General features: G+C 38.5%; 1 protein-coding gene and 1 long non-coding RNA gene across 4 annotated transcripts in view; one reads left to right on the top strand and one right to left on the bottom strand.

Annotated features, from left to right (window-relative positions):
• IQCH (IQ motif containing H) overlaps positions 1-17,898 on the top strand; it is a 210,924-nt gene extending 193,026 nt beyond the window's left edge. The window contains exons 19-22 of one of the 3 annotated variants that reach the window (XM_027123406.1): positions 973-1,089; positions 8,735-8,796; positions 11,307-11,415; positions 17,653-17,898. In XM_027123406.1, the coding sequence (XP_026979207.1) occupies positions 973-1,089; positions 8,735-8,796; positions 11,307-11,415; positions 17,653-17,754 (390 nt within the window). In that variant the 3' untranslated portion in view covers positions 17,755-17,898. Of the gene's footprint in view, positions 1-972; positions 1,090-8,734; positions 8,797-11,306; positions 11,416-17,652 lie in introns of those variants that run through there. The other 2 variants (XM_027123407.1, XM_027123408.1) reach the window with 2 other exon arrangements.
• Positions 1-23,060, bottom strand: part of LOC113629169 (uncharacterized) — a 191,166-nt gene that overhangs the window by 155,982 nt on the left and 12,124 nt on the right. The window lies entirely within an intron of this gene.

Genomic DNA, 23,060 nt, shown 5'->3' on the forward strand with positions numbered 1-23,060 from the left:
TTGCCATTTTCTATGCCCTAAGGTTGGCCATGGCTCTATGTGCAGTTCTCCAAATTTCCATTTACCCAAGGACAAACAGAGATAATTGTCAAAGGCAAATATCTTATTTCACAAAGGACATGCTACAAAACTATCGGGATTCAATACTTTCTTTTGCACATATTAAATTTTAAATATTTTAGGAGATATTATAGTTGAAATACTTTGGACCTACTGTAACCAGTCTCTTTGGGATAGCTCTCATTGATAGGCAAGCAAGATATAGAATAGCAATTTCCCAAACAAAGAAAGCAGGTGGAACTAAAATTCTAACACTGGTCCCTTCAAGGAGGTGGAGTGCACTTAGTGATTTGCTGCCGAAGAGCGAAAAGGGGGAGGGTATCTTTACAGCAAGAAACCTGATGAAAACTACCTTAGCCAGGTGACCAAGGTCGGCATCAACAGTGATAAATCATGTTGATATATGTATCCTTGATATGAGGTGATGAAAGTGGCAGTTTACCCATGTAGTCCTTCTCTCCAAAACCAACAACCCCCATCTAATCATGAGAAAAACATCGGACAAACCCAAATTGAGGGACATTCTACAAAACACTTGATCAGTACTCCTCAAAACTGTCAGGCGAGACTGAGAAACTGTCACAGCCCAGAAGAACCTAAGGAGACATGACAACTAAATATAATGTGCTGTCCTGGAGGGGATCCTGGAACAGAAAATGGAAATTAGGGGAAAACTAATGAAATCCAAATAAAGTATGCACTTAAAAGTAATGTGGCAATTTGGTTCCTTAGTTGTGACGAAGGTACCACATCAGTGTACGATGTTAACAGTAGGGGAACTGGGTGTGGGCTATACAGGAACTCTCTGTATTATCTTTGCAACCTTTCTCTTAATCCACAATTATTCTAAAATTAAAAGTTTATTTAAATATTTAGTAAAGAGTCTGACATTCAGTTGTGATTTTTTTCCAGGCAACCAGTCGCTATGCGGTGATGAGCACCAAGCTGAGGCACGACAATCTCTCTCTGATTTTCCACTATGTTTTTCTCCAGATGTGTAAGGCCCATGGCATCGGCTATGATATTGAGGTATGAAGGGTGACAGCTGGCCAAGGCTGGACCAAATACAGGCCTGTGGGTGATCTAGGCAGCTAATAATTTGATGCACCTTCAAACAGATATTCTTTAAACATTGGTTTGACATGTATTTAGAGGAAGGTTGAGTGCTGCTTGGGGAAGGGCAGGGGGTGGCAATTGGTCCTGGGAAGTTGATCTCTGACCCCAAACTTGTACACCCAACTTAGTAAAGCAAAAACCCTGTAGCTCACCAGACTTAGGAGTCATTTGGGGGACCATCTCTTAATCTTGAAGCATGTCCTGAGCTTTCTGACCCCACCCAAAGCTGCTTACTAATAAATATCCTCTTAGTCTGTTTGGGCTGCCGTAACAAAGCACCAGATACAAGATGGCTTACAGAAATGTATTTCTCACAGTTCTGGGGTAATCCAAGGTGAAGTTGCCGATCAATTCAGTTCCCGGGGAGGACTGTTCCTGACTTGCACAATAACTGCATTTTTGCTGTGTCCTAACACGGCGGGAAAAGAGCAATCTCTGATGTCTCTGCAACCTCTTCTAGAAGGACACAAGTTCTAACTGAACAGGGCTCCACCCTTATGACCTCATTAACCATAACCGTTCCCTTAAAGTCCCTGTTTCCAATACATTCACATGGGGGATTAGGGCTTAAACATCTGAATTGGTGCGGGGCTGGGGGGCGGTGTTACACAATTCAATCCATAGCATCCTTCTACTACATATCATAGTTTCTTTCTAGGAGCAGTTCTGATTTTAAAAAAAAACAAAAACAGTTTCCCCCATTTTTGGTCTATTTCCAGTGACACTGATGGCCCCTACCCAGCTTCTTCATCCTTAGTGTAGCTGGATGGGGGCAAAGTGGGATGTAATATCTCCTACTTAAACTAGAACCTCCATTTTGTGCCTAGAGATTCATACTACTCTGAGAAATAGTTTCATGATTTTGCACTTTGATTCAGATCTTCAAATCTGAAATTCTTAGAGGGTTATTCTAAGACCTGAGTGACTCTATGTGCTCTTGTGGAACACCCTTCCCACATCACATCAAACATATTAAAATATATTCACCTCTCACATTAAATATAATTTATAATGACAAAGAATTGAGCAATAACCAATTGATCAAATGTTTTGATTTGTAGATACTCAGTTCCATATTTATTAATTTTTGTTTTTCATACTTGAAAACAAATAGAAGTTTTCAGGGTTCAAATATTGTTATAGGCCCTTGAAAAGCATATGGACCTTAGGCACAGGGCCAACAGTGAATAGGATGACCTGGCTGACACTTGGCAATCCCCACCACACTGTAGGGCACTGTCAGGGTGCATAATGCCTTTTGATTAGACTGATTCATGCTGACTGCAAACACATAAAATGAAGCTCATATTCCCTTGCAAATTACATTAAAATTTATACAATATAGAAAGAATGAAAAGGACAGATTGAACTGATCTATCTGAAAGTAATTATTACATCTGCTCAACACAATCTTTTTGGAATTAAATACAGTTGATCCTTGAACAATGCCAGAGTTAGGGGCACTGACCCTCCACATAATCGAAAATTCAAGTGTAACGCTATAGTTGGCCCTCTGTATCCACAGTTCGGCATCCAAGGATTCAACTAACAACGGATGTGTAGTAGTGTAGTATTTACTGTTGAAAAAATTTGCATATAAGTAGACCCATGCAATTCAAACCCATGTTGTTCAAGGGTCAACTGTAGTTTTTAGCCCTAAATTAATTAGACTTACATGTGCCAGAAGGTGGTTAAATCTAACTCTAGCTTTATCTGAATCAACTTATTTTATTTTCTTCTAAAATATCAAAGCAGAACAAGCTCTGTGAGTGGGCATATTTGGCAGGGAAAGTCTCCTGCTGAAAAGAAAACGGGCTCTATAACTTTCTATTGCCCAAGATTATTATTAGAGATTTATTTCTTTGGCTGAAGGCTTTGTACTTGACTGAAGTTCTAGTACTCCTGGGAAAAGTAAAGCACCAAACTTTACAAGTTATTTACACCTTTGTGGCTCTAGTTGATCAGATTCATTTCTAAGAACAAATTTTAGTACAGGAAACAGGCTATTAAGGCCCAGGGGTGTAGGGCGCGGTCAGCTAACTGCTACGCGGCAGGAAGCTGAAATAAGCTGAGTCATCCTTCCTGTGGCCACTGCGCTTGCGCTAAGTATACTAATGAGGTTTTAAAGTAGCGACCTATCCGATGCTGGCTCACAAATCGCACCATCGGCGAAAGCCAATCACAGAGCGACACATGTTCTTAATCCCTATATAAGCAGACTGCTATAGGATTGCGGTGTCTTCCTTCCATCTTTTCTTTAACCAAGCTGTGCTCCAATAAAGTGTGATACGAGAAGAATCTTGCGTGTGGCGACTCGTTATTCTGCTGGTCGGAGGCGGCTCGCCGCACAGGGGAAACAGTGGATGGTGCAGAGGAAGGGATTCCACTGAGGGTGAGAAGAATGAAGAAAGGGCGGAGGGGCACAGAAGAACTGACAGGCATATTTCATAGACTCTGCCTCCAGGTCAACTGTGCTAAACAACGTATAAAGGATGAAAGATGAACTGGAAGAGAAAGAGAAATAGAGATTGGGGGTGACGGAGTGATGGAACAATATGAAGAAGAAAAAGATAACAGAAGAAAATAGAGAGGATAAAATCCAGAGACTGGAACAATCTATAAAAATAAGGAGGGGATAAATAGAAAGAAAAAGAGCAAATTAAACAAAAGTACAAGAAGAGAGGAGAAATGGAATCATAAAAATCTGAGGTAAGAAGAAGGAGACATGTGACTACTTGGAAAATTTGGAAATTCTCTAACAATGTCCTTGCTCTATTTTTCCTAAGATGGATTCTCATCTTTTCAGACACTGGGGTCCCTCCCTTGTCAGAACTCTCCACTTGTTCTCTCCGTTGCCTTTTGTTGGAGAGACATTTACCAAACACCTACTATATGCTGGCACTGAGCTAAGCACTATTACTTTATTATCTCTTTCATCTTCATATCTCTCCTGTAAGAATTTATTTCTACCATATCTCAGTGAGGAATTTATGTTTAAAGAATTTAAGCACTTTCCCCAGGTCACACAGCCAGGCATTTTATGAAATGCCTTAATCCATAATTGTCTGTAAAGTCAAATATGATTCTTTTTCTTACACCAGGGTATTCCCTATGCACCTTTTCCCCCCTAAGGACTGTTTCCCACTAACTGTGTATGTTTCTAAAATATTATTACCAATCCAGTCCAAGAATTCTGGGATCCATTTCAAATAAAATACTCCACCTAGGTAATTCTTGTGTATTCAGCTGAAGAAGCGCAAACTTCTCCATAACCCCCATGACTATCTCCACCTTACAAAAGAAAAAAAAGTTATGTCTAACAATTAACTTCCCTAAAATTTTATTGCCTCTTTGGGTTATTCTGAGTCTTAAAAAAAGATCACTTACCCTAATTCCAGTGTTACCTATGCCATCTGCTTCCACTCTTGGTCAAATTTAATGTGGGTGGCTCTTTCCAGATAAAGAAGCAACGTTAACAATACATCAGTGTCATTGCTACCAAAAGAAGAATCTTCAAAGTCCTTATTCTCAACATTATGTTTTTCTTCCCATTATCATCATAGAATTTCACATGACGTTTCTTGTCCAAAATCTTAGGGGTAAAAGAGGGAAATGAGATCACCCTTTGAGTTTATTTTTCCTTGCTGAATATTGGAAGGACGACGCATTGCTGAGTTTGTAACCAACTCGGTGGGTCTCATTCCTGGTATTTCTGTAATGCTACAAAATACCCCCACTGATTTCCTAATGAAATGAACTTGTAATGAAAGCCATATGGAGAAAAGTGTCATGTTTACTGCCTGCAACAGTGTGGCAGGGCTGGTTTCGCACATACATAGGCAGTGTGCCATGATCCTAAATAGCTCCACAACCACCAGCAATCACTTCCTCGGACCAAGGGATTGCCATGGTGGCAATCATTAAGGCTGTTCAAAATGTTCTGATTCTCCTCCTTCCAGGCACATAACAGAATTGTACTTCCTCCACCCTGTCCCTGAAGTCAGGCGTGGCCATGTAACTTGTTTCGGCCAGTAAAATATGAACAGAAGTGATATACGTCCTTTTTATGCCTTTAAGAGACACTCTATGAGTCGCCATAGCCTTTTTCCTGCCTTGGAAATCCTGGAAGAACACTGAGATGGAGCCTCCTTCAGCCCTGAGTGTACCTGGGACCAGAGATCCATGCTGACCCATGTGGGAAATGGAGTATGAGCAAGAACCAACTTTTTTGTTACACAAACTAAGAATTGTTTGTTTTTTTTAATGACTGCAGCGTAACCTGATTGATTCAGAAATTAGTGTCAAGAAAAGGATGCTCCCCAAAAAGAAAACAAATATTATCACTTCAACATGTAATCCGTACAAAAATTAATAAGATACTTTACATTTATGTACTAAGTCTTTAAAAGCTACAGCACAACTCAATTTCGATTACTAACATTTCAAGTTCTCAGTAGCCCCATGTAGCTAGTGCCTACCACATTGGACAGCTCAGTAAAGGATGCAAGACAAGATCAAACTAGTCAATAGCTCTCAGTCCTGGCGGCCCATTAGAATGGCATGAGTGAGGAGATTTAAAAAGTACAGATGCTCAGGCAGGGCTGGGATTAGTGTGAGGCAAGTGAGGCACTTACCCAAAGCACCTGAGTAATAAAGATAAATAATATTGTTAATCAATATGTTAAAAATCAAAATTAATGAAAGAAATCCATGATGAACAAAACATCAATATTTTAAATAAACATATACTGATGTTTTTCCTTTGCCTTAGGCTCCAATATGGCTTAGCCTGGCACTGTACCCAGGACCCACTCCAGACCAATTAAATCAGTATTTCTGGAGGTAGGGCCCAGGCATTAAAATTTTAAAGCACTCAGATGATTCTAATGTGCAGCCAGCATTGACCACAGTTCTAGTCCAATGTCTGTCCTAATGCCCAGATTTCCTGATAAAATGAGGAGTCAACGGGCAGTTGTAATTCTGGCATGTGGTATCTTTTACCAAATCCCCAGTGTACTTCCAGTGATGAGGAGTTCACAGCTTCACCATTTCCCTTATTGGACAACTGCAGTGTTAACTTTTATTTATTTGGAGAAGAACTGTTAAAAGATAGTTTTCAAAAAAGGATAAAATCATGCCTCTCATACAAATATGAAACTAAACACATGATAAAGATTTATTTAAGAGAGAAGAATTAAGCAGATATTATAACCAGGACAAAAAAGAATCCAAAAAACCAGACAACTTTATAGATCATCACTACTGAAATGAATATGCAAATGGAGGCAAAACTGGTTTTTCCACAAGGAGAGCAGGAGAGGAAAATCAGTTGAACCTCTACCAGACTGGACAGGATTTGCTTGTCTCTCAGTCACCTACAACTTACAGAGTTGTAAAATATCTCCCATAGAATCAAGGTGTGATATAGACAGCACGAAGTTTTCCTTTGAAGTACAAATTATTTTCCACACAACAAACTGCTTCCCTATATTTTTTTACCCATTGCTCTTAGAACAGTGGTTTTCAAATTTTGATGTGTGTGAGAATCACCCAGGAAGTGAGCTAAAAGGCAGATTTCCAAAGAAAACAAAAGCAAAAACAAATGAATGGGACTTAATTAAACTTAAAAGCTTTTATACAGCAAAGGAAACCATTGACAAAACAAAAAGACCACCTACTGAGTGGGAGAAAATATTTGCAAATGATATGACCAATAATGGGTTAATATCCAAACTATATAAACAGCTCATACAATTCATCATTAAAAAAAAGAAACCTGATTAAAAATTGGGCAGAAGACCCGAACAGACATTTTTCCAAAGAAGACATACAGATGGCCAACAAGCTCATGACAAGATGTTCAACATCATTAGTCATCAGAGAAATGCAAATCAAAACAATGAGATATTACCTCAGAATGGCTATCAGAATGGCTATCATCAAAAAGAGCACAAATAACAAACGTTGGTGAGGATGTGGAGAAAAGAGAACCCTCGTACACTGTTGGTAGGAATATAAATTGGTGCAGCCACTGTGGAAAATAGTATGGAGGTTTCTGAAAAAACTAAAAATAGAACTACCGTATGATCCAGCAATCCCACTCCTGGGTATATATCCAAAGAAAACAAAAACACTAATTCAAAAAGATACATGCACCCCAATGTTCATAGCAGCATTATTTATAATTGCCAAGATATGGAAGCAACCTAAGTGTTCATCAACAGGTGAATGGATAAAGAAGATGCAGTATGTATGTACAATGGAATATAACTCAGCCATAAAAAAGAATGAAATTTTGCCATTTGCAACAACATGGATGCACATAGAGGTATTATGCTTAGTGAAATAAGTCAGACAGAGAAAGACAAATACTGTTATTACTTATATGTGGAATCTAAAAAATACAACGAACTATTTAACACAAGAAGAAAGAAACAGACTCACAGATACAGAGAACAAACTAGTGGTTACCAGTGGGAAGAGGGAAGGCAGGAGGGACAAGACAGGAGTAGGGGATTAAGAAGTACAAACTATGGGCTTCCCTGGTGGTGCAGTGGTTGAGAGTCCGCCTGCCGATGCAGGGGACGCGGGTTCGTGCCCCGGTCCGGGAAGATCCCACATGCCACGGAGCGGCTAGGCCCGTGAGCCATGGCCACTGAGCCTGCGTGTCCGGAGCCTGTGCTCCGCAACGGGAGAGGCCACAGCAGTGAGAGGCCCATGTACCGCAAAAAAAAAAAAAAAAAAAAGAAGAAGTACAAACTACTATATATAAAATAAATAAGCTACAAGGATGTACTGTACAGTATAGGGAATATAGCCAATATTTTATTAAAACTATAAATGGAGTATAACCTTTAAAAATTGTGAATCACTATATTGTACACCTGAAACATATAATATTGTACATCAACTATATATCAATAAAAAAGATGCAGTGTATATATGTAGAATGGAATATTACTCAGCCATGAGAAAGAAGGAAATCCTGCCATTTGTGACAACATAGATGGAACTTGACTGCATTATGCTAAGTGAGATAAGCCAGACAAGACAAAAATTGTACAATATCACTTATATGTGGAATCTAAAAAAGTCAAACTCATAGAAACAGAGAGTAATAGTTTCTGGGGATCTAACGAACAGCATAATGACTATAGTCAAAAATATTACATTATATGCTTCAAAATTAATATGAGACTAGATCTTAAATGTTCTCACCACAAAAATAAAATGATAAGTATGTGATGAGAGAGAGGTCTTAGCTAAAGCTACAGTGGTAATCATATTGCAATAAATAAATATATAAAATAACATGTATACCTTACACTTATACAATGTTATAAATAAATTATAATCTCAATTTTACAAAAAACACTGTCCTAGAACATATCTATTCCATATTCTGGAGACATCCTTTCCAAATGTGCTTCTCACAGTATTTGCAATTAGCTCTAGATTTCAGTTCAAATCAGCCTTATTGGTCGTAGTATAGTATGTTTTCTTCACTTTGTTTCCAACATAATATGCTATTTCTTTTCTTCCCATTCAAATTTTATAGGACAGACAAGGAACTATCTTTATATTTTATGAACATCTGAAGAGAGACAAGTTGGGAATGTTGTGAGTATGAAGTGTGTCTATGAGATGTAATAAGCTAAGAAAATAGACTATAACAACCAACAAGAATGATGCTTCTCATGCATTTTAATCAGCATGCTGATTTATTGGTAGTCTATCTTGTTTTATTTAGATCTTTAAGTATTTCATAAATTGACTTTAGAAGTGTCAGCAGGAGTTCATAAGTATAATTGATTAATTATCCAAAATTGATGGGTAAGGGGCTAGTTTTAACAACATATTACACTCAAACACATACACCTACAAGGCACAGCAAATCTGACTGATGCGGAACCAGCCCAGATGTACTGATTGCAGAAGGGCAGTTTTCATTCTGGCATGCTTAGAAAAATGCTCTGGTGACTTGGCAAGATGCTCCCCAAAAAGGCAGGGTCTGTCGTCCCTCTTCAGATCCAGTTCTGGCCCTGATGCAGTCTCCTCAAGATACATTTATGCTGAGAAGCGTCCTATTGCACCACTCAGGAGGCTTCTCTATGCTTCCCTGTTTCCTGCAGATTTCTCTCCAGGTTATTCTGGAGAACAAGCAAAGTTGTCTCCTCATCTAGGACTCAGAACTTTAGAGCCACAGCCTTGAATTGTGTCTTATTCATATCTTGGAATATGGTTATTTGGTACCTTTAAGTCATCCTGACTTATTGGGAAACTGTTTCTATCTTATATTTTTCTTCCTTTTAATATCTACAGAATATTGAAGAAGAAAAGATGAGCAACTGTAAACTTTTCTTTGTGTTGCTCGGTTTTCTCTGGAGGATCAAGGCGAGGCTTTTCATGAGTTGGCTAGGCTTTGTCTGGCTTTATTGCAGGCAGGTCACATCAGGTGAGGGCTCCAAGAGGGGATGACCCTACAGACCAGAATTGTGTGGTTTGGCTTCACTGGGATAACTTCATACTGACTCCATTTGTACCGGCATATTTCTGGAAATAGTGGCATGTGAGTAGAAATTTCAAGGGAAAAATGAAGGAAACTCTAGAAATGAATTATTAATCGGGAACAGGACTTAGAGTCCATCTAGTTTCTTGATTCCCAGCCTGGGAACCATGGACCTGAGGAGGCTGAGGAGGGGTGGCGCGAGGGGCTTGAATCCATGTGTGGACCCAGCATCACACACACACACACACACACACAATTTTTTTTAAGTACGGGTCTCAATCTTTAGTATATGTAAGAATCACCTTGGAGGACTTGGTGAAACTGCACAATCAAAGATTCTGATTTCGTTGATCTGGATGGGGCCCAGGAATTCGTTTGGAGAAGCACCCAGGGTCTAATACATACTGACCCTGTGGCAATAAAATACAAATCACTGTTAAAAATTAATGACTCTGAAGTTGCCTTTGGCTATTGTTTTTTCTATTAAAAGAAGAGACACTAATGTTCAGTAGCTATAAGGGGTAGGGGTAGGTGGTCTTTGGATTTGGGGAATCTAACTTTTAAAAGTTTGGAAGTACTTATCTAGTGCAATTTCTTCATTTCAGAGAAAAAGGAATGAAGACCCAGAGAGCTTAAGTAACTTCCCCAAAGTTACATAGTCAGTGGCAGGACATAGAGCTCTGGTCTTCTGTCTTGGAGCCTGGGAAGCTATCTACTCCCACCCTGACCCAAGGGAAAGCCCAGTCAGGCTGGAAGGAAGCCATTCCACAAGTGTCTAAGCCTTAGACTCTAAGGTGACTTATTTTACAGTTAACAACTAAGAAAAGAAGTAATCCCAAAGTTCTTTGCAGCTGCCTTAAGAGGCAGCTTGCTCTTTAGGTTCACCACCTCAGGATAGAATGATTTTAAAAAACTAATCCATTCATTTAATCTGTTTTTAACTTCGATTTTTAAAAAAGTTTGAAAAATAGCTAGAAAAATACCCTGGAGTTTTGTTTCCAAGTTAAAACTTAGCAATGATCTAGTTGTTTGGGAATGTTCACTGACCATAGTTTAATTCTACAGGATGGTTTGCAAGTTGTCTCTGAAATCTTCTTTAAATGTATGTTCAGCTTTATAAAGACAGCTGTTTATGAATGGGGCACATTCTCCTCTGCACATAAATGGGGTGCATTCATAAGTAGCAGGAATCACTTGTATAAATGAAATAGAAAACAAACTCTAGATGAAAGTCTCCAGAATACTGAGGTGCACATGTCTCTGGAGGCAAGTAAATTGTTAGGCATGAATTTTACTCAGCAACAATTCTCTTAAACTAACAGTTTTTAAAATGAGCTAATACTAGTGTCCTAGCTCAGTGGTAGCCTTTTGCTAGGAATGACTGAACCTATTCCTACATTCTGCTAAGTTGATTAATAAAAAATATTTATTACACAAATCCTTTTTGTTGACAAGCTAAAATGGAGCCTCATCTTTCATATCTCCCTGAAGATTCCCACCTTGTGAGATTGAAAATACTCATTAAATTCCATCACCAGACAGGCACAAATGAGAGGGTGATTGTTTTTAAGCATGTGAGGGGAATCGTTGGTAAACTCATTTGTTTGGATATCATTAACAGAACAATCGGTGAGGATCTCCAGGGGGTCCTCATGACCTTTGCTCGCAATCTCTTCATCATCCATCAAGAAATATCAGCACCTAATATGCAAGGCGAGACCAATTTTAAGGTGAGGTGTTAATTAACTAACGATCCTGGTTAATTTCTATACAAGGGCTGAAAATACCTCATGCTGCATTGTAAACAAGTGCTAAACCATTTTTTTTTCATTGTAAGCAGTACGTATTTTACAACGTGCAGGGTCAATATTGTAAGGTTCCCACTGAACCCATTAGTTAAATTTAATAGTTTGAAACTTTTTCTTTGAAATACAGTAGACTTGCTTTAACTTACTGCAATTTCCAAATGTAAGCTTACAAGACAACAAGGCTTTTTGATGTTGAAGGTGAAGTGTCACAATGGAGCCAAAACAGAGACTGTCACAACCAAAAATCCTGAATATAATCTACCTGTATTTCAGATAATACAATGTCTGGCTAAGGATTCCTGGGAAGCCCAAATTTCTAGAGCCAGAGAAGTTCTGAGACGCCAGGAAGGACAATGTGTGTAGAGAGAAGAGGAAAACCTCACCATATATGTAAGCCATCTGCTCCAGGCCATTTCGCCAAAGTGGGACAGGTGTTTCTCATCGCTAACCTTTTGAAGCTTCCAAAGGTCCCTTAAAGATGTTGGTTCAGGAAATCCAGTCATGTGTAATTGACCAGAAGTCTCCAAACTCTAGAAAACAGGAACAAGATCTACACCGAAAGTTTTAAAAATACCAGCTGAACAGAGGTGAACACTTGGTATTGCTCACCAGAGTCTGCATCTGGTTCCCTGGCTGAGCCTTCATCGTGTCTGAATGGATCAAGTAAGTCAAGGGACTCATCAGAAACCACACGCGGGGACTTCCCTGGTGGTCCAGTGGTTATGACCCTGCGCTTCCACTGCCCGCGGCGAGGGTTCGATCCCTGATCGGGGTTTGATCCCTGGTTGGGGATCTATCCCGAGTGGCCGCCCCAAAAAAAAAGAAGGAAAGAAGCAGGGAAGGAAGGAAGAAAGGAAGGAAGGAAGGAAGAAAGAAAGAAAGAAAGGAAGAAAGAAAGAAAAAACCATATGTGATTTTTCTCTTAAATGGAAAGCCCGACAAAAGCTTGATAAAAATAAAAATTTTGAATACTTTTTTTCCTTGAGCTAGGGCCTGGTCCCTCTAGTAACAGTAATAATGATAATAATGCTTTGCTCTTCAATGTGATTTTATGTGTTGCATCAACTTTCACTGGTCCTAAAGGATCTATGCTCATCGTTTATATTCTAAGTTCCTGCCAGCTAGCATCATTTCATCTGTTACTGGGATGTGCAAAATTCTGAGCCTATATGCACGTGATCAGTTATCTGTCCAAATACAGCTAATAGTCAGAATCAGATGGTGCTGTGGACTGAATTGTGTCCTCCCAAAAGTTCACGTGTTGAACCCTTCATCCCCAATGTGATGATATATGAAGATGGGGACACTGGGACGTTATTATGTCTAAATGAGGTCATAATGGTAGAATCCTCGTGATGGGATTAATGCCCTCAAAAGAGACCAGAGAGCTTGCGCTCGTTCTCTCTGTCTCTGTCTCTCTCTCTCTCTGTTTCTCTCTCTCTCTGTCCCCCTCTCTCTGTCTCTCTCTCCCGACCCTATGAGGATACAGCAAAAAGATGGCTGTCCACAAGCCAGGAAGACAGCTCTCACCAGGAACTGAATCAGCTAGCCTTGACCTCGAACTTCCCAGCCTCCAGGAATGTGAGATATAATTTTTTGTTGTTTAAGCCACTCTGTCTACGATATTTTGTTATAGCAGCCTGGGCAGACTAAAGCAGATGGTTTATCCCCCTAACCATGCATACTTAGTAGACTCTGAGCTTGGACTTGAGGTTGGCAGAGCCAGCTACTGTTGACAAAATAAAGGCTATTTTGGGCTTCCCTGGTGGCGCAGTGGTTGAGAGTCCGCCTGCCGATGCAGGGGACACGGGTTCGTGCCCCAGTCCGGGAAGATCCCACATGCCGCAGAGCAGCTGGGCCCGTGAGCCATGGCCGCTGGGCCTGCACGTCCAGAGCCTGTGCTCCGCAACGGGAGAGGCCACAACAGTGAAAGGCCCGCGTACCGCAAAATAAGTAAATAAAGGCTATTTTCTCTGCGCTTTGTCTGACTTTAAAAATCATCAAAAGTCAGATGTTCTTAAGTAGCTTTTAAATATCTCATGGTGTCTAGCCTTCTCATGTCATATAAATAAAATTGCTATCTTGACATTTTTTACTCTTGTTAGAAGGTCTAAAGGTAAAAACTTTAAATCTCAACAAAATAGGAATAATTTTTTTAAAAACGTGAAAAGTGGACTAGATTCATTTGGGTAGTATTTTCTGTCTACTCTCCTAACGACAGTCGAATAAGAATTTTCAGTTTGTAGACAAGGATTTACCAGCAAAGTAAAGGCCAAATAAAAATGGAAGGTGATGCAGAAAAAGCATTTAACAAAATCTAACACCCTTTCTGGATAAAAACACTCAAACAAACTAGGAATAAAGGTAACTTCTTCAACCTGATAAGGGCATCTAGGAAAAACCCACAGCTAACATCATAGTTAATGGTGCAAGACTGAAAACTTTCCCCCTAAGATCAGGAGCAAGACAAGGATGTTTGCTCTCACCACTTCTATTCATCATTGTACTGGAGGTTCTAGCTAGGGCAGTTAGGCAAGAAAAAGAAATAAAAGGCGCCCAGACTGGAAAGAAATAAAATTATCTCTATTCACAGATGACATGATCTTATATATAGAAATCCTAAAGAACCCAGAAACAATCTATTAGAGCTAATAAACAAACTCAGCAAAGTTGTAAGAACCAGCATCAATATACAAAAATCAGTTGTATCTCTATACATTAGCAATGAACAATCCAAAAATAATTTTAAATCAATTTTTTTAAAAATCAAGAAAAAATACTTAGAAATAAGTTTAGCAGAAGAAGTACAAGACCTGTCCACTGAAAACTACAAAACAGCATAAAAAAAGGAGACCTAAATAAGTGGAAAGACATTCTATGGTTTATGGAATATAAGACTTAGCATTGCTAAAATGATAGTTCTCTCCAAATTGATCCACAAATTCATTGCAATTCCTATCAAAATCGCAGCTGGCTTTATTGCAGAAATTGACAAGATAATCCTAGAATTCATGTGGAAATGCGAGAGATCCAGAAAAGTCAAAATAATTTTGAAAAAGAAGAACAAAGTTAGAGGGCCTCTCAATTTTTAAAACTTACTACAAAGCTACAGTAATCAAGACTGTATGGGGACTTCCCTGGTGGTGCAGTGGTTAAGAATCTGCCTGCCAATGCAGGGGACACGGGTTCAATCCCTTGTCCGGGAAGATCCCACATGCTGCAGAGCAACTAAGCCCATGCGCCACAACTACTGAGCCTGTGCTCTAGAGCCTGCAAGCCACAACTATTAAGCCCGTGTGCTACAACTGCTGAAGGCTGCGTGCCTAAAGCCCGTGCTCCACAACAAGAGAAGCCCCCACTCCGCAACTACAGAAAAGCCCATGTGCAGCAATGAAGACCCAACGCAGCCAAAAAAATAAAAATTAATTTAAAAAAAAAGACTGTGTGGGGCATTCCTGGTGGCGCCCTTGGTTGAGAGTCCGCCTGCCGATGCAGGGGACACGGGTTCGTGCCCCGGTCCGGGAAGATCCCACATGCCGCAGAGCGGCTAGGCCCGTGAGCCATGGCCGCTGAGCTTGCGCGTCCAGAGCCTGTTGCTGCGCAACGGGAGAGGCCACAATAGTGAGAGGCCCGCATACTGCAAAAAAAAAAAGACTGTGTGGTACTGTCATAAGGATATCTGTATAGATTATATAGATCAATGGAATAGAATTGAGAGTCTGGAAACAAAACTTCACTTTTACAGTCAATTGATTTTCAACAAGTGCCAAGCCCATTCAATGAGAAAAGAAAAGACTTTGACAAATGGTGCTGGGACAAATGGATACCCACATACAAATGAATGAAGTTGTACCTCTCTACTCCACAGCATATACAAAAATTAAGTAAAACTGGATCAAAGGCTTAAATGTAAGAGCTAAAACTATTAAACTCTCAGAAGAAAACAGGCATAAATCTTCATAACCTTGTGGTTAGCAATGGTTTCTTAGATATGATACGTTAAGTGCAATCAACCAATGTAAAAATAGTAAGTTGGATTCCATCAAAATTGAATACTTCTGTGTGAACCAAAGGACACTCAAGAAAGTGAAAAGACAACTTACAGATTGGGAGAAAACATTTGAAAATCATAAATCTGATAAGTCTCTAGTGTCCACGGTATATAACGTACACTTACAATTCAACAGAAAGACAAATAACCCAATTAAAAAGTGAACAAAGGACTTGAACAGACAGTTTTCAAAGAAGATATGCAAACACTCACATGAAGAAATGCTCAATATCATTAGTTATTAGGGAAATGCAAGTCAAAACAGCAAGATACCATTTCAGACTTAAGACAGCTAGAATCAAAAAGACAGACAATAACAAGCTTGACAAGGATATGGTGAAACTGGAACCCTCATATATTGCTGACAGGAATGTAAAATGGTGTCACAGCCATGTATAATTTCATATTTCCTCAAAAAGTTAAACAATAGGGATTTCCCTGGTGATCCAATGGTAAAGAATCCATCTTCCAATACAGGGTATGTGGGTTCGATCCCTGGTCAGGGAATAAGATCCCACATGCCCGTGGGGCAACTAAGCCCACGTGCCACAACTATTGAGCTCTCGTGCCTCAATGAGAGAGGCCATGTGCCGCAAACTACAGAGCCCACACGCCACAACTAGAGAGAAGCCCGCACACCACAACTAGAGAGAAACCCGAGCAGACCACGCGCCTTAACGAAAAGATCCTGCATGCCTCAACAAAGATCCTGTGTGCCACAACTAAGACCCGATGCAGCCAAAAAATCATAAGGAAAATAAATAAATAAAATAAAATAAAAACTTTTTAAGTTAAACATAAAATGACCACATAGGGAATTCCCTGGTGGTCCAGTGGTTAGGACCCCATGCTTTCAGTGCCGAGGGCCCTGGTTCAATCCCTGGTTGGGGAACTAAGATCCCACAAGCCACCATGCAGCACCATCAGAAAAAAAAAAAAAAAAAAAACAGACTCAGCAATTCCACACCTAGTTATATACCCAAGAGTATTGAAAATATATGTTCATATAAAAACTTGTACATTAATGTCCATAGAAGCACTACTCATAATAGCCAAAAAGTAGAAACAACCCAAATTCCCATCAACTAATAAATGGGTGAATTCCATTATATTAAATGAATAATATTTCATACATTGGAATACATAGGTGTAAGTCTTCATGACCTTGTGGTTAGCAATGGTTTCTTAGATATAATAGCTAAAGTGCAAGCAACCAAAGTAAAAATAGATAATAGATACAATGAAAATATTATTCAGCCATAAAAAGGAAATTAAGTTCTGATCCATGCTACAACATGGATGAACCTTGAAAACATTATGCTAAAACACAAAGGCCACAGATTGTATGATTCCATTTACATGAAATGTCCAGAGTAGGCAAATCCTTAGAGACAGAAAATAGATTAGAGGTTGCCAGGAGCTAGGAGAGGTGGAAAATGGGGAGTGGCAGCTAATGGGTATAGAGTTTCTACTTGGGGTGATGAAAATGTTCTGGAACAACACAGTAGTGATGGCTGCTTATGAATATACTAAAACCCACTGAATTCTATACTTTAAAAGGGTAACTTTTATGGTATGTGAATTCTACCTCAATAAAAAATAAGTAACTAGAATAAAATGGAAAGGTGCCAATTTTTCTCCCAAAAACCAACGGAAATAAATGCTCCCATCAGCCAACTAGCCCTCATTCTAGAGTGACTAGACCAGTGCATCTCAAATTATCTGCAGTGAAGGACCTGTTTGTTTTGTTTTTTCTGACTTATCATGCATCAATACTTTTGTAAAATACAACAAAAAATGAATTACTAGAAAAATGAAATGAAAAAATTGAAGACATAAAATAGAAGCCCATTTTTTCATTATTAGATTTAATAGACATAAAAATTTCTGTAAAGGTTTCCAAGTTCTTACCCTCAATTTTTTTTACCCTTTCATTAAGACTGATAATCAACAATCTGTAGAGGGCTGTTGGTTAGTGGAAAACACTTTAAGCAGAACTGGTCTAAACCACACTGAACTCCGAAAAGGAGCTAATGTTTGAGGGGCTGGATGGAAGACTTGAAAGAGGTCTTTAAGTAACAAGTATTATTTTTACTGTTCATTTACAGACCGCCATTGATGACATTGATGCCATTCTAGGAGTAACAGAGGAAAACAAATTGAGATTTGAAGAAAATCTAGAGTCCAAAGATGATAAAAAACCTCTCTGAACCCGATAAATGAATGGTCCTGGAATACATTACTGATTTTGGATTCCAATCTAGAGCCAAAAAAAGGGGCAACGTTCATTTTGCTATTAGGAATAAAAGGAAGGGAAAGTTAGTTTGCTTTGTTTGCTAGGAGGTGAATCAGAACAGATTGTAATGTAATGCTCTTTTTAAAAAATTGTTTATTAAGTGATCTTATTTTACTTATTAAACCAAAACCTGTTTGTGTTATCATTTCAGAGCATTAAACAATCTCTTCCTCTTCCCAAACTCAGGAAGAAATAATCTATCAGGAAAGTTACAAGTCTTACTAACATCACTTCTGCACCTACCTCTTTTTAAACTTCAGGATTATAAATGTTTTATAAAGTTTTCTCCTCCTGTTTCTGATAGTAATTTGTCTTCTGCATTTAAAAAATTGAATAAAGGTTTAATCATCATTATTTGGCAAAATGCAAATGTCTTTTTTCCCAAGAAAATTACATTTATATGGATTTTTAAAGTGACCCTTTATCATTCATTGTATTTTTATTGTATCAAGCCACTATTGTCTGTTGTTGCCATTTTTCAAAAAGGTAAGCCAACATCTAGTTAAATAAAGCAACAGAATGTATCTAGGTGGCAGTATCTGCTCTTAGTTTAAGATATAGTGTAACTCAGCCCTTTAGCTTGAATAAACTCAGCCCTCTAGCTTGAATAAACATTCTCTAGTTCTCCATTTAATACAGCAGTAGGATTTTTACAAGCATAATTCAACAGTACCTTTTAAAGGGCAAATTATTAAAATTATGCACTGTTGACACTAACTCTCAGCATTTGTAATTGTTCAAAGTATTTCTACATCATCCAGCTTTACTGAAGGGGGAAATATGCAAGTCACAACACCAAAATCACAGAGATGTTTTAAAGAATGACCTTCATAGCTTTAAAAAATATTTGAGTGTGTTGGGGAAAAGAGGGGTATTTATAACCTAAGGAATTCCAATAATGTGTTAACTATGCCTCAACCATAGGCTGAGTTTCTGCAATAAAATTAACATTAGTGTGTGTATGTGTCAGCTTTTGTTTTGCTATAGTTGGAAATACATTAATTAGCCAGGTTTCCTGCCTGTGCTAGGTAAAATGATGACCTCTTTTTCTTGCCAGATCACTCTAATCCATATGAGGGGCCCATTGTCCAGACACTTGACGGATAGGAAGTACTACATGCCCATTAGAGTCTCGCCTCAATTGAAGCCAGAGCAACATAAGGTCCAAGAGACTCATTAGTTCACTGGCACAATGGTGTCCTGAGAGTAAATGAAACCCTCTGTCTCCTTATGGCTCTCATCTGCTCTGGACTTTAAAAGAAAACTGTCTCTGTTTTGTTCAGCACAGCAGTGGATCTTTCACATGGTGAGATCCCCGTCTTAATAGTACAAAACTGTTAAATCTATCAAGGAAGTTTTTATATGTGAATTTTGATTAGCACTCTTGAGCCCCAAGCTGCTGGCAATAGTAAAATGAGTTCACTCTCTGGTACTTTTTTTTTTAACCCACATGATTGCTTTCTCAAACAATGCACTTTCCTTCTTTGCCTCTATCATTAACATACACCACAGAGTGCCTGTTTCCAAATTCAGGCCTTATATTCAGATTCAGGTCTCACTGGAAAGTGATTGGGAGTCAGGTTCTCTACCTAAAAACCTAGGGCTTCAAAATCAAAGGAGAAAAATTGGTATAATAAAACAATCACTTCAAGTAATTAAGTGAAAGAAGCCAGAGGACCAGATTAAATTAGTGAAATGTTTTAATTACAGAACATTTGAAAAGAAGCATAGTCCATTATCTTTTAGCACATATGAATAGCAAAGATACTGTGCTATTGGTAAACTAAGGTAAGTTTGAAAAACAAATCATGTATATGTGTACAATGTATCCTAAACATAAATTAATCAATATAAGTTACTGAGCTTTTACTATTCTAAATGGGAAACTGAAATCTTTGTTGATAAGAGGATTTTTGAAAATGATGTGCCATTTTTCCGGGAAGTTTCGGGGAGAAGCATACGTTTAACAGTAGAGCTATCTTTGTATGAGAAATGACCCATTGTTTAATATTGAATGTTTGTGATGGTTTGAGAAGCAAACTCTACTAACCATTTAGGAGCACATTATTGGATGATGATAATTATCTTCCTTTACATATTACCTATTTTAACTTGATTTTAAAGAAAGCAAATAAATGATATTCAGTGGCAAATTGTGCTTTCTACTTAACTACCTTCCACTACCTACTTACATTTACCTTTTATTGAACACTTATTACTGGCTAGGTGTGTACTGTACTAGAAGCTTTATATACATTTTTTTAATTGCATCTTTCCAACAACACCATGTGGGAAAATACTACTGTCCTCACTTTACATACAAGAAAACTGAGATTTAGTGAGGGTATCTCACCCCATGTCTCAAGCTAAATGAAATTTGGGATTTAAACTAGTTTAACACAAATTCTAGCATATTGTATAAAGTAGACAGTTCAGTGTCACTTGTCCCAGATCAGGCAAGGGACTTACTCTTTTATAACAAATTCTAGTGTGTTGCTTAAAGTACAGAAGGACGGTTTAACTTACACATGCTTCCTGCTAATAACATAAACTTGGGCAGCTGACTGCATTGTGTGGCATCACAACTGCATGATCAAAGAAATCAGAAGAGAAAGTGGCATCAGTGGAATTCTCCTGTGGTGATGGATCTGTAAGACTTTGGTGGAGGACTGATGATGGGAACATGCAGAAGAGTTTGAAAGCTGGGAAATCATGCCCCATTGTTTCACTCGAAAGATGGGTATTAGGTCAAGAAACTGGGTAAGGTTAAGAAAGGACTTCCAACAGGATGTAGAGTAACCTGGGAGGAGTTTGGGGAGCATTACTTCAGCTATATCATCCTAAGAATTGCAAGCATCCTATTTTTCAAGTATAAAAATAGGTATTTTATCCTAAGTAATATATTAGTAATCATCTGATAGCTTTAACAATTAATCATTTGTATGCATCTGGCACCTTTCTTCTAAAGAGCTCAAAGCACTTTGCATTTGTTATCTCATTAATTCCCAACACTGTCCCTGTGGGGAAGGTGATAAGTATTTTAACATTTAAATGTTTATCTTTCAGAATTTCTCAAGCATACATTAATTATATTTCCAAAAGTATAAATGTTCATTAGTTTTATTTTACTGTTCCTCTGGCTTTAATGTGCATAGCAAATTTGTTCAACTCTTTAAATGTGCTAATCACAGTAAATCTTATTTGGAAAACTAGAAATTATGTTGCCAGGATAATGTGAGGGTAGAGGTTGCAGGGAGGGAGGAAGCATCTGACTTTGCCTTTCTCCTTGGAAGAAGTTTGGTCTAATCCATTGCAAGTGCGGATGTAATGAATGTGCTGTGGCTCTTCGTATCTTTTCTGTATTCCATTCTTTCCAAAAGGTGTGCCTCAGGAGGGTAAGGACTGTATCTAAAAGCCTGAGGCAGACTGAGCTGCTATTTCCATCTTTGTTTTATTAATGATTTCATCAATGTGGAATAGAAAACTGATGCATTCTGTTAGGAGTTACATTCCAAAGAGTCACAGAATAGTAAGGGCTGGAAACTTGTCTCCCCAATCCTCCCTCTCTCTGAGATGGCCATACCTTCCTCAATTTTCTAACTAGAAAAATGGCAGATAGTTAATACCTGCTCCTTAGGGAAGCCGTAGAGATTAATTGGCCAATGTTGGGAAAGTCTTTCAAAGATGAATCACTCTGCATAAATGTTTAAGTAGTATTGGAAGTTCTAACTTTGAAATGTGATTATACACTTTCTAAGAAAGCCCTTTCATAACCACATATATAGGTTTATTTTTCACTCTAACAAACAGTCTAACTCATGGTGGTGAAAATTTATTGCACTTGATGGAGGGGCCTGGCTTTATTAGTTTTAAACTGCTAGTTTCTGGGGTATTTATGTAAGTGAGGGAAAGATACCAAAACAGTAAATAATAAGCATGTCCCTGCTGTTTAAAAATCTGTTGGTAAAAACAACTTTTGTTTTGTTATAAGAAGACCCTAAAGGTAGCACGGAAAAATATAGCTTTGGCATCTATGTGTAAGTGTTTTTTGGTTTGGGGGCGTTTTATGATGGTGGTTTTCCCCCCAAGCATTTCTTTTCCATTCTTGTAAACATTTTGGTTCACTTCCACATTTGTCACTATATATATTATATATATATGTGTGAGTGTATGTATGTATGGACAAAAAGAGAAATGAGTAAAATGCAACATTTTAAGATTTTTTTATTTAACAAAATGTTAAAACGTATACCAGATGGCTAATTATAGCTCCCAGAAACAAAAGGCCACACCTAAGTTTATTGCAGTTGCCTCATAAGGAATGTTATGATGAAATCATGGTTCCATAAACTTGACAACAAAACAGCAAAATAAACTTCAAATTTAAATTCAAATTTTGGTTCATTTACAGACTCGCGTCACTTTGCTTCCCAGAAAAGGACACAAAATACTTACTTTGCAATCACTGAAAAACTCAAAATTATCTAACAACATTCTCTTTATCTAGGTTTCCTTCACAATGCCTTTCTACTCATTATCTTGGGTGTTGTTTTGTTTTTTTCTCAAGTTGAATATCTGTAGCCACCTTCCTAAGCAAAAAATTATGTATCATTTGCAACAATAGTGAAAAATCAGAAAGGTCTAAATGTTCAACAATAGAGTATTGCTTAAAAATTATGAATAGCTATATAAAGGACCTCTGTACAGCCATTAAAAAAATCATTCCTACATTTAATATATGATCCAGCCATTCCACTCCTACTTATTTACCCAAGAGAAAAGAAAGCATATACAAAGACTTGTACATGAATGTTCACAGCAGCTTTATTTGTAACAGCCCAAAACTGGAAAAAATCCAAACATCCATCAACAGGTGGATGGATAAACAAATTGTGGGATATCCTACAATGGAATACTACTTAGCAATGAGAAGGAGTGAACTGTTGATAAACTCAAAGACATGGATGAGTCAATATAATTATGCTGAATGAAAATATTTAGATTAAAAAAGTACATATCGGGCTTCCCTGGTGGCGCAGTGGTTAAAAGTCCGCCTGCTGATGCAGGGGACACGGGTTCGTGCCCCGGTCCGGGAAGATCCCACAGGCCGCGGAGCGGCTGAGCCCGTGAGCCATGGCCGCTGAGCCTGCGCGTCCGGAGCCTGTGCTCCGCAACGGGAGAGGCCACAACAGTGAGAGGCCCGCGTACCGCAAAAAAAAA

The sequence above is a fragment of the Aethalodelphis obliquidens genome, unplaced genomic scaffold, assembly GCF_003676395.1.
Source record: "Aethalodelphis obliquidens isolate GAN/ISIS:26980383/991018 unplaced genomic scaffold, ASM367639v1 scaffold26, whole genome shotgun sequence".
NCBI lineage: Eukaryota > Metazoa > Chordata > Mammalia > Artiodactyla > Delphinidae > Aethalodelphis > Aethalodelphis obliquidens.